Raw genomic sequence first — 12,364 nt, forward strand, 5'->3', positions numbered from 1 at the left:
CCAAGAGTCCAGGGGGATGCTATCGTAATCAAAAGGCTTTCATTTTCTTTTTTGGGGGGAACACATTTCACGTACTACACATGTAGTTAAAAACTAATACAGAATTATAGTCAAGATGGCAGCATAGGTAAACACAGCTTGCCTCCTCACACAACCACATCAAAATTAAAATCTAGAACAACCATCACTTAGAACTGTCAGAAATCGAGGTGAACAAAAGTCTGAAATTAAAGAAACCACATCCACCCAGACTGGTAGGAGAGGCAGAGAGGTGGGGACAGGCTGATGCCACACCCACGTGTGGTGGATGATAATTTGGGAGGAATATTTTGAAGTGAGGGGTCCCAGACTCCCCAGCCCAGTGTTCCAATGACAGGAAGATAAGTCCCCATAACTTCTGGCTGCAAAAAGCAGTAGGGAATTAATCAGTGGAAGAACTTAAACTTCTGGAGTCCCAAGCAGTTCCCCTTAAAGAAGGGGATTTACACAGATTTACTCAGGTTCACTTTCTGTGAGCTCCAGCACCAGGATAGCAGCTTGAAAGGTACCGGTAGCATATGGGGAAGAATTGAAGTATCTGGCATCAAGGTGAGAGCTAGGGGACAGTTTTTTGTCAGACAGAAAGAGGGGAAGAGGCCACTGTCCCTTTCTGAGTTCTTCCCCCACAGAGCCACAGAGCCACAGAACCACAGGACTACAGAGCCGGCAGGCAGCAGCTGTATCTGAGGCTCCATCAACCTGGCTCACACTGTTTGTCCTGACCTGAAGATCCCCTGAGACTCTGTCCTGCCCAACTTACAGGCTTACCCAAGCTGTTAACAGTGACTTTTGCACATGAATGGTCAGTCTTGGCTCATGCTTCACAACTTCCTAAATCCTATCAAACAAGCAACAGCTAACCTCAGTGAGTCTCCAGCTCCCATACCTCTTGCTAAGTGGCTCCAGTTCTGGCACTAGCAGCAGCCAGCCAAGATTCACGGTTTAGCATCACCTGGAAATCTCCAAGCCTAGCACAAGTAGCACATATCTCAGACTGCTTTATAGCTCACACAGAGTGGCCCCAGGCAGAACACAGATAGGGGCTGACCTAAGCCTGCACCACTCAGGAAATCCCAGACCCAAGGTACCCAGTGGACAATTACAGACCAGGTAAGAGAACCACCACCCCACCCCTGCACAGCTGATCCTCCATGGAGGGTGGAGGTTGGTGGTCAGTGGTCACAGCCAGTCCTTACAGCTGACTAGCCTGGGTAAATCCTTCTCATTGATCAGCCAACAGCAACCAAGGCTCAACTACAAGAGGCGGGTGTACTCGGCCCACACAAAGAACACATTGCAAGTACCCAGCTTGGATGATAGGGGAGGCCATGCCACTAGACCCTATGGGACACCTACTACATTAGGCAACAATACCAAGACACAGAATCAAAGCAGCTCTAACCTAATACACACAGAGAGGCTGCCAAAATAAGGACACAAAGAAACATGACCCAAATTAAAGAACAGAGTAAAACTGCAGAAAAAGAGCTAAATATAATGGAGATAAGCAATCTATCAGACGCAGAGTTCAAAACACTGGTTATAAGGATGCTTGGGGAACTTAGTGAGGACCTCGACAGCATACAACAGATCTAGTCAGAAATGAAAGATACACTAATTGAAATAAAGAACATTTTACAGGCAAACAAACAACAGTAGACTGAATGAAGCTGAGAATCAAATCAATGAATTGGAACATAAGGAAGACAAAAACAACCAATCAGAACAACAAGAAGAAAAAAATCCATGCCCCCCCAAAACAAAAATGAAGATAGTGTAGGCAGCTTGTGGGAAACTTCAAGCCTTCCAACATTTGCATCAGAGTAGTGCCAGAAGGAGAAGAGAAAAGGCAAGAGATTGGAAGCCTATTTGGAAAACATACTGAAAGAAAATTTCCCTAATTTGGTGAAGGAAATAGACATGCAAGTCCAGGAAGCACAGAAAGTTCCAAACAACATGAAGGCAAAGAGGCCCACTCCAAAACATATCACAATTAAAATGCCAAAGGTTAAAGATAAGGAGAGAATCTCAAAAGCAGCAAGAGAAAAGCAGTTAGTTACATAGAGGGGCACACCCATAAGACTGCCAGCTGATTTCTCAAAGGAAACTTTGCAGGCTAGAAGGGATTGACAAGAAATATTCAAAGTCATGAAAAGCAGGGACCTACAGACAGGATTGCTCTATCCAGCAAAGCTGTCATTTAGAACTGAAGGGCAGATAAAGAGCTTCCCAGACAACAAAAAACTAAAGGAGTTCATCATCACCAAACCTTTCTTATATAAAATGTTAAAGGGACTTATTTAAGAAAAAGAAGGTCAAACTACGAATAATAAAATGGCAATAAAGACACATCTATCAACAACTGAAGCTAAAAAACAAACTAACAAACAAGAAGAACAGAGACAGAATCATGGATATGGAGAACATTTTGATGGTTGACAATGGGATGGGGGTGTGGGGGAATGAGTGAAGACGTGAGGGGATTAGGATGTACAAATAGGTAGTTACAGAATAGCCAGGGGGTGTAAAGTACAGTATAGAAAATGGAGCAGTCCAAGAACTTTTACGCATGACCCATGGATGTGAACAATGGTGTGGGGATTGCCTGAGGAAGGTAGGGGGTGCTGGATGGAGGGGGGCAAAGGGGGAAAATTGGGAAAACTGTATAGCATAATCAATAAAAATAATTAAAAAAACTAATACAAATAGAAGAGGATCAAGGGGGGCATAAATGATGATGGAAGATTTGACTTAGGGTGGTGGGTGTGTAACCAAAATACAGCCAAACTCATAAGACAGGTGCTGGTGGAAAAATAAAACAAAACAAAAAAACCCAATGTTTATTTAGGGCCAAGACTTGGGAGAATGTTGAATTCCTGTCCTGAAGACCATCCCCCTTTCCCGTTCAAGCCCAAGGTTCTTAAGGGATAGGGAAGGGAGGGATTTTTTTCTATCCAATTATGTTGGTAGCTTTTAGTGCACTTGGGTCCTGTCTGTTCATCTTTCTAGCTTTTGGCACACTGGACTCTGTCCATTCATTTTCTAGCTTTTAGTACGCTCCATGTAAGAACCTCCCCCTGCTGCCATCTTGGCCAATGGGGTTGACTCCCCATTGCTCCTTGACTCTGTTGTATCAGAGTCAGTGGGATGGGGATCGGGGGAATGCTGCAGGACCCACTAACAGGAAGCCTGGAGATGCTGAACCCTTCAGCCCACCTTCTGATGCTGGACTTCCAGGGGAGCTGGGTGGAATCCGTGGGACTTTCCTGGATCCTGGCACACCCACACATCCCCTGCACAGCCCCCATGGGGTCCACCCCTCCAAAGTAGCCAGACCAACCTGCATTCACCCTGCTGCCGGCTGCCCACACTCTGACTGTCTATGGTATTAATCATATAATACGATGAAATATACAGATGACATATTATAGAATGTATACCTGAAACCTATGTAATTTTTTAACTAATGTCAGCTCAATAAATTCAATAAAAAGTAAAAAAATAAAACCTAATAGATCTAGAAATAATGGGTGGCTGAGGGAGACTTTTTTCTGGCCTCCACCTGTCCACTCAGCTGGGACTCCCACATCAGAATATAGTATCTGCCAGGGACCAGGTAGGCGTTTGGGAGCTGAGGAAATCCCCAGGTTATCTTGATCTTCCCCAGGAAGGCACAGGCCTGGATCTAAGTTGATCTAAGTTGATCTAGGAGCTAGCTGTGCCCTGCAGCAGCATAGACAGACTTTTTAGACAGAGCTTAGGATGAGCTCAGCAATACATGACCTTCCCTGTCCAGCGTGCTGTTCCAGATCACAACCTGCACAGTGGCACAGTGACAGGGCTGATCCTTATATGCAGCAGGCCACAGGCAGATGGGAGTCTCAGGAAAGAGCAGCCCTGGCAGATGTCAAGTGTCCAAGACTTGGTTCTTAGGTGAGGAAGGACTAACAACCCCCGGCCCCCTGACTGTTCCCACAGGAATGCGACACTCCCTATTCCCACTTTCTGGGATAGGCCTCTCTGAATCCCCCAGAAAGCACTTCCACTACCACCAAGGATGGCTCAGAAGTGCTGACAAGAATCCCGCAACTTAGGAGATGAGGAAGCAGGGAAGCATAGTGACTGGGTGTCAGTAACCACTAGGCAGGTTGACAATGTCCTCAACCCTGGAGAGGTCAGAACCAGGCTGGTGTCTGGTGACCCCAAATCCTGGAGGCCCCATGGAGAGAAATGATGTGAAAACCAAGGTTTAATAACCAGAGCTGGCCAACATCTCCTCCAAGGGAGTGTCCAGCCCCTTCCCCTTTCGCTACTTTTGGCAACAGTAAGAATAGCCTGCCTCTAAATATCAGTCACCCTTCTTAGATTTTCTCTCAGGAATGCCTCTATATCACCTTTCTAGAACCCATGGCAGCTAGTGGCCATTCAACAGACCCAGTTCACATACCTCCCAAAGGGCCTTCCAGCTAGCTGAGACTTCCACTAACATAGGTTTACCTGTGTTCTGCTTCCCCCAATACGTGCCTCCAAGTACAGACCACATTACGTCCCTTCTCAAAGATCTTCCCGCTTCATATCACCCAGAGAAAAATATCCAAACACTGGAGCCCGACGTACACAGCCAGGCATGGTATTACACACTGCATCAGCCTTTACATAGTAAAGTCTCCTGAGCACCTACTGTGTACTAGTCACTATTCTAGGTGCTGACAGGGCCCCAAAGTCATGTTGCTAAAGCACAGAGAAGCCCCTGATTCTGCTCCTGCTCAGCCTGTTAGTGCCTGCTCTCTCCACAACACTGCTCACCAGGCTCCAATACCCCCTACCAATAGCACTGGTTATGCCAGGTACTGCTGTAGGGGCACGCTCACAGGTGCTCACAAAGGCACTGGGGCATGAACAGGAGGCCTTGGTCGAGGTCCCCTGGGTGTCACTGCCATGCCCTACACTCTCTTGCAGGGCCGGTGGGCACTCACTTGTTGAAAAGGTTGAGGCCAATGCGATAATGCCTCTTGCGGATGATGTCATTGCTGAAGGCAGGTGAGTCCCAGCTGTTGCGGGTCTCCTTGTGATAGGTCTGTTTGCTGAGTGTCTGCTCCCGTAGGCTGTCACGGGATGATGACTCAGAGCTGCAGTTGATGGTGTCATTGGAGTTGGAAGTGCTATTGATGCTGTCGTTGTCCCCATCTGAGTAGTCTGACTCAGATTTGCTCTGCCTGTTGGCTGAGCCATTGATGGCCAAGTGGCCATCAAGGGGCCTGGAAGGCTGAGGCCGCAACTCTGGCTCCTCCCGGGGCAGGCCCTTAGGGGGGCCACTTTGGGGGCCATGCTTGGGGCTGCCCTGCTGTCCACCAAGACTGCGCTCATAGGTGCTCTGCCTCTTGAGCGAGCCACGGTCTGAGCGGTCGCTGAGGTCCACAGAGCTATCACTGGGAGGCTCGATGGTGAGCAGCGGGAGGTGCTCCACCCGCAGCCGCTGCTCCTGCTGCTCAAGAGATGGTGTGCTCTGGCAGCTAGTGTCTGTGTCCCCCTTGTCGTCCTTGTGAGCCAGGGCCCAGTAGTCCTGAGTGGCACCTCCAGCCCTTATTTGCAGGTCTAATTCAGCATTGGATGGCCGGTGCCCTGCCTGAGAGAGGGGCAGGGGTGGTGACAGTTCCTCCTCATCGATGTACAGGGTGACATCACTATATGAGGCTGTCATCTCATCCAGTTTGTGGCGGTCCATGGTTTGCAGGGCTGTCTGGGGGTCCGTGTCCTGGGCTCGCCCTGTGTTGGTGACTGACGCCTCTTCAGCATGAAGGCTGCGGCAGTTGAGGGCATCATCGATGGACTCGGCCAGAGATTTTACCTGCCGGGAGAAGGCATCCTCCAGCTCAGTGATGGCATCTGCGAAGTCACTAGATGGGGCTGAAGACTTGAGGGAAGGCGGCTCAACAAACTCACTGCACTCAGATGGCACCAGGGTCCCCAACTGAGAGCCATCACCGGTCACTGAGACCTGTTTCCCTTCAAAGTAAGAGCTGTGCATCTTCTCAGGCCCCTCAAAGGAGAACTGCATTCTCATGTTGGACAGCACAATCCGGCGGGACATGCGGTTCTCTGACATGGAGCTACGCAGGCGCTCAAAGTTCTTGTTCATCTGGTACTGGCGGAAGGCTGTCTGGATGGTGCGGGCTGCATGGCGGGTCACGAGGCGTCCCCCATACTTCCGTTCTAGCATCTCCACCTGGAAGGGAAAGGAAGGGAGAATGAAGATATTCCTGAGTGCTGGAGCAGCACAATACCTACCAGCAGTCATTCTTGCTCCCCAGCCCAATAGCAGCACCATCTGGGATGGCTTCAGCACATTCCGAAGCTGCTTAAAACAACCACTGGGGAATGCTTATATGCAAAATCTGGGTTCCAGGTAACATAAGATGGAGAAACACCATGTTAAATGAAAGCAAGTGTGTTCCCTACAGGACTTCTCAGAACCTTTAAAAAGTGATGCTGTTCCAAACTTTGGCCATAGAAGCCGTGGTCCTCATGCATCTTAGAGTATGCAGTTCAACACAATTTTGGAGATATTGGAAAAAGTGAAGGCAGCACCCCCACCCCAAGAGATGAGGAACTGATCATGTACAGGTTAAGAGACCTGCCAAAGATCTCAGCAAGATCCTGGGTGCTGAGCATCAGCTGCAGACTTCCAGGTTTGTTTTGTCTCTATGGCACCAACTGCATTCTTGCTGGCCAAGGGAGTCACTAAATTTTAGGGAGGTCTGAAAGAATCACCAAACTGAGGAGCAGGCTTCAAGGCCAGATGCCTTGGTTTTAACTCCAGCCCTGCTCAGAGACTATGCTGGTCTGGTCACTCAGCACATGCCAAGCTCAGAGACAACTGGGGCTGCAAGACCCTCCAGTGTATTCCTGGAAGGTGTTGACAGATTATGGGGTTCCCAAGTCCCCTCACTGTACAAATGAGAAAACTGAGGCCCAGAGAAGAGACCTAACACCCAGAGTCAGGAGCCAACTCTCACTCTCTAACACAGGTCCTGATAGCCCTTCTCCTTGTGTTTGGAGATGGGGCAAGGCTGCAGGCAGGCAAGAAGGAGTGGAACTCCCCAATGTGACACATGGGTTTCCTGAAGTCCTAAGGCCCACGTCAGCCCTCTTGTGAGCAAGGACAGCCCTGAAGGCTGCTCCTCATACCTCGATCCTGAGTTAAAAACAAATAGATGCTTGGAGCTGGGGCCTGCTTGGTGGGAATCCAAGAGAAGAAATTGTCTTCTCTCAGGTGGCCAGGCAAAATGGGCAGCTGATGTGGGGCCAAGAGATCTCTCAGATCCTTGGGAGCAAGTCACACTGCTTGGGGAGGCAAAGCACTCAACCCTGTTCATGTATGTCCCACCTGCCTACTCCATGCTGGGCATCACGCCAAAGTTGGCAGCACAGAGAAACCAGGTCCCTGCTCTCAAGAACTGAAGAGTCTGCCAAGGAGAACAGATAGGCACAGATGTCACTGAAATAAAGTCAAATAGATGCTGAAGTCAGGGGAGAGGGTTGCTCAGAACTGCTGTGGTGACTGGGAAGGAAGGGCTCACAGCTTCATACATCCAAGTATGGGTACTGGTCCCTCACTTGCTAGTTGGTGGCCTGTTCACCTCTCTGGACAGTGAGAGCATGCCCAGCTCCATGAGCAACCCATCTCAGGGATGCCAGCTCCCTGCAAGTGCAATGCACCAGCTCTCTAGGGTCCACAAGAGAGGGAGCAGCAGGCTGGGAAGAGCAGCTCTCTTAGCAGAATGAAGAAGGGGAATGGGTGGGGTGGGGGGGGGTAGTGGCACACATGTGGCTTCAGCTGCTTTTTCAAAGCCTGGCCAGACCCAGAGTGAGCCAGGGTAAGTCTATTTTTTCTTTCATTCTGAAGGTGACTTCACTTCCACATCTGTAAGCAGAATTGTTTTTTTTTGTTGTTGTTGTTGGTTTTGAACGGAGCTCTGAAAGCCCACAGGGCCAATAAAAGGCTCAAGGCTGAACTCCAGGAAGCCCTCTCTTCTCTGCCCTCCCAGGCCTGAAGTCCTAAAGCCCTTATGTTAGCTTGGTGGGGGATGGGGGCAGGATAGAGGTCATGATGCCAGGGTCACCAGCTCAGGCCCAGAGCTCACTCCAGCACCTATTTTTTCTTGCTGACTCTGGACCTCACAAACCAAGCAGCAACCTTCTTTGTCTGAGACCAGCTTCCCAAACCTGACAGTACAGGGGAGGGAGAAAAAAGGGACTTCAGGAAGGCAGAAATGGGCTCTATGTTTTGTCATCAAAGCCCCCCTCAGTCCCTCCTACTTGGCTTCCCCCAGAGAACACACACTGAGCCAGGCCGGCTCTTACCCATCGCCAAGGCTCATGGTGGCCATTCTTCCCTAGGCCAGAACCCACCCAAGGCCTGCTCTGAAATTTTATTGGGGCACAGGGGAGGAGATCCAATCAGTGTGTGCTCACCTGATACTCACAATGATGCACAGTCTTCAGATGCTTACAAGGACGCACACTTCTCAGAGGAGGCTCAACGAATTAGTGTGACAAGGAGCCAACCCCAGCCAGGTCTTTCCCATCAAACCCTCACTCTGCCTTTAAAGGGGCACTTCTTCACAGTGGGGAAGAAAAACTAGGAAGAAACACCCTTCCTTAAAGCAGAACTACCACATTTCAAAGACCTTTTCCTCTGGCTCTCACTGACAGGAAACTACCAGGAGGTGCAGTGGCCCCGGGGCCAGATGGAAAAGCCATGGCTTTCCATTGGGCTTCTTCCACTTAAATGGGACTTTGTTGTAATACACAGACTTGAACTTCTCTTGGAATCAGGTACCCTACATTCATCTGGCAATTCTCGTGTAGCCTGTCCTAGTCCAACTTTTGTCTTAATTGCCAGGAAGAGCTCAGTGCAGAGTCAAATGCTCACTGGTCCTCAATGTCACTTCCTCATTCTCACTTTTTACTACCTCTTCCCTGACACGTTCTCTCCCAAGTTTGTTTTGCTTCTACTTCTTGCTGAAAAGCCCCTTCCACGAAAACCCAGTTCTAATGCCACCTTAGAGAGGTCTTCTCCACTACCCTTATCCAATGCTGTCACCTCCCACAATCACTCAATTTATTTCCCCTACTTCTTAATCTCTAACGTTTATATCACTTTTGGAATTAAACTGTATTTTTATTGCTAACTTATCCATGGTCTATCTCCTGGACCACAGTGTCAGGTCAAGAGCTAGGACATGACCTTGTTCTACTGTAGACTCCCCAACATCCAGTACACTGGCACAGATGGACATTTGATTAACATGTATGGATAAAAATGAATATCTGTGGCCATATTAAGGCTATATAAAGCACATGATTGTCTCTGTAGGCTTCTATTAAGTCTTAACCTTTCTCAATTCTATTTTAATGGTCCTGCTGCACATGTCCTTTACTATAAATTGTTTCTGATTCACTCTGGATCTAGATGTAACTGATAAATGGAACAGGAGCTCCCTCCCCAGACTTGCCCCCTGCTATGGACCTATTCATGGGGCCAAATACCACAGGGGCAGGGGATTATTTGCTTCCACAGACTGAGAAGGGGCCATCTGCTATTAGACTCTGGCCACTTGCTATCTCCCCACTCAATACCAACTCACAGGTAGAAGAATTAACAGAGATCAGGGCTGACTGAGGTGGGCAGGGATGTCCAAAGTCAGAGGGCAATACCAAGAGCAGGAGAACAGGTCCTGGTGGGGAAAGGCCCACCTTGGGCAGTTACCACACTGCTCCCCAGAGAAGTCAGGGCCATACTAGGCCCAGACCTCTGCTCTAAAAAAGACACATAGGAAGACTGAAAGTCGACAGAGGACAGCCAGCCCATGGGGTACATATGGGCAGGAGGGAAGGGCAAGATGGTTTCTACAGCCTGGAGTCTGAAGGACTACGGTCCTGGGGCCAGGCAAGTGCAGAGGTGGCTGCTAAGGACTCATACGAGACAGCCCAAAGCCGAGTGTCCAGGAGCTAGGGAGACTGAGTCAGAGACAACACCTAGTCCTGTATGCTTGCACAACTGCTTCCCAGGAGGAGCCTGGGACTTCTCCTGAAGCCTGGAACTTTTCCTCAGAGTTTCACACTTAAATTCTTGTTAAAGTGCCTACCTTGTGTCTGCACTCTGAGGTCCTGAAAGTAAGAATTCTCTGCCCCTCAATGACCTCCTGCTCTCTGCTCCCCGCACCCACCACCACCCAGCTGTGACAGGCCTTTCCCCTTTTCCCTCCTTCCTGGAACTCAGCCAGGTGGTGCATCAGCCTCACACAGTACAGAGGTGCTGACCTCACAGTGTGGGTGTGGTCCAAAGCCCATCAAGGCAGAACTGCAGCCTTCAATGAGGTGACTTCCCACAAGACTGTTAATTTGCAAACTGGAAAGGATATACTAAACAACTTCTCCTCACTGGCTGTGGTTGGATTTGATGTTCTTTTCAGAGCAAGAACTATTTCTGTTGTAAATCGACCCTCCTTTTTCTCCAGGGTCTCCCTGATTAGACTTCCCAAGGGTCAGACTTCTCCTGGGGACTTAGAAACTCAGTAGCTGGACACACAATCTGTGTGTCCTTGTGGTGTCAGGCCTTGATATCTGGACCCTCATTATAGCCTGGGCCCCAGGCATTAGGGCTGGGAACAGGGTAGAGGCAAAGGCCTGACAGAAGAAATGCCCACAGTCCAGTCCCTTCACTCTGAATCCCTCCATGCCTCAGGAGGGGCAAGTTAGCTCATGCTAAGGCAAAGGCCGCATTCTTAAGGAGCATGAACCTTACTCACACTTCCTTGTGTTGGAGAATGCAGAACACCAGCATTAAAGTTGACAGGTTCCTGCTACTCCAGCAAAGGGCCACATGATTACTGGGAAGACACATAGCAGGCAGAGCAGCTCTGCTGCCTGTCCCCAGTGGCTAAGAGACTGGATCCACCTACCTGCTTGTCCTGCAGGTCTGAGGAGAGCTCATAGCTTTCAGAGAGAGAGCGTGAGCGCTTGATGGCCTCCTCCTCAGCCTGCTTGCGTAGGATGGAAGTCGAGTGCTGTAGCTTGGGCCTCCGTGTGCGCTGCTGCTGCCCCAGCGGCCCAGAGTATAGCCCATAGGTGCCCCCAGACGTGTGCTCGTAGTGGTCCGGGCTCAGGCTGGAGCCAGGCACTAAGGGACCCTGGCGATAGGCTGAAGGGCTGTCCAATGATGTGCAGGTCTCGCTGCTGGGGGCTTCACCCTCCACGCTGCAGAAGAGAGAGGAGAGAGGCCTCCTATGAGTGAAAAATTTAGAACCCAGGGCCTTTCAGTACACCAGGAGATAGGAGGGGAGGTGACAGTCAAGAGGTGGCCTACTGAGTTGAAGTAGGGGTCCATAACGCCCAGTCTTCCTACTTCCTCCTCACCCTCCACAGTTGATCAACCACATGCAGCTGGAGGGCCTCTGCCAAGACTCTCTGCTCCACATCTTCCTGAGGCTCACCTGCCTCAGGTTTCATTTTCTCTGTAAAACTCACCAGCTTCTAACCTCTGACACATTACTAATTGATTTTGCTTATTATCCATCTCCTACTCAAAAATGTCAACTTGTTAGGACAGAAGTTAGCCCGTTGATCCACTGAGGATTCCAATGCCAAGAGCCAGGCCTGTACAAAGTAGGTGCTCAGTAAATATTTACTCAGTGACTGAATGGATCCTTTCTCACAATGACCACCTACATTAAGTAAACCACTGATTTCTGTACTTTAAAAAAATCAGTAATTAACAAAAGTGACTCTTTACTGCACACCTACTCAGGGTTCATGCACTGTGCTGGTGTTTGTTAGGAGCTGAATTGTGCCTCCTTCAAATCTATATGTTGAACTGTAACCCCCAGAGTACTTCAGAATATGTCTGTGTTTCAAGGTAGGGTCTTTAAGAGATAATTAAGTTAAAATGAGGTCATTAGGCTCCTAATCCAATATGACTAGAATCCTTATAAGATCAGGACACAGATACACACAGAGGGATGACCATGTGAGGACATGGCAAGAAAGCAGCCATCTACATACTAAGGAGAGAGGTCTCAAAGTAATCAACCCTGCCTACACCTTGATCTCAGGCTTTCAACCTCAGGAACTCAAAGTGAGGAACAAATGTCTGTTGTTAAAGACACCTAGCCTGTGGCACTTGTTCCCATACAGGGACTTGCCCGAGGTTGCACAGATAGAATTAAACCAAGTTGATGGGACTTCCAAGACTGGGTGCTCCTTTCCACCTCACTGCCCCTCATCCCCAGGATGTGTACACATCCTCCCAATGTTCCAAGCA

The 12,364-nt window shown here is 49.2% G+C and overlaps 1 protein-coding gene across 15 annotated transcripts in view; it reads right to left on the minus strand.

Annotated features, from left to right (window-relative positions):
- The window catches only part of IQSEC1 (IQ motif and Sec7 domain ArfGEF 1), a 447,285-nt gene that overhangs the window by 38,992 nt on the left and 395,929 nt on the right, over nucleotides 1-12,364 (minus strand). For all 15 annotated transcript variants that reach the window (XR_004901410.1, XM_036018305.1, XM_036018303.1 and 12 more), the window contains 2 exons: nucleotides 11,007-11,301; nucleotides 5,016-6,265 (listed from right to left, as the gene is read on the minus strand). Coding sequence is in view for 14 of the 15 variants with exons in the window: in XM_036018305.1 (XP_035874198.1) it covers nucleotides 5,016-6,265; nucleotides 11,007-11,301 (1,545 nt within the window). In the remaining variant the exon portion in view is untranslated. The remainder of the gene's footprint in view (nucleotides 1-5,015; nucleotides 6,266-11,006; nucleotides 11,302-12,364) is intronic.

Source organism: Phyllostomus discolor, chromosome 2 (genome assembly GCF_004126475.2).
Source record: "Phyllostomus discolor isolate MPI-MPIP mPhyDis1 chromosome 2, mPhyDis1.pri.v3, whole genome shotgun sequence".
NCBI classification, from domain to species: domain Eukaryota; kingdom Metazoa; phylum Chordata; class Mammalia; order Chiroptera; family Phyllostomidae; genus Phyllostomus; species Phyllostomus discolor.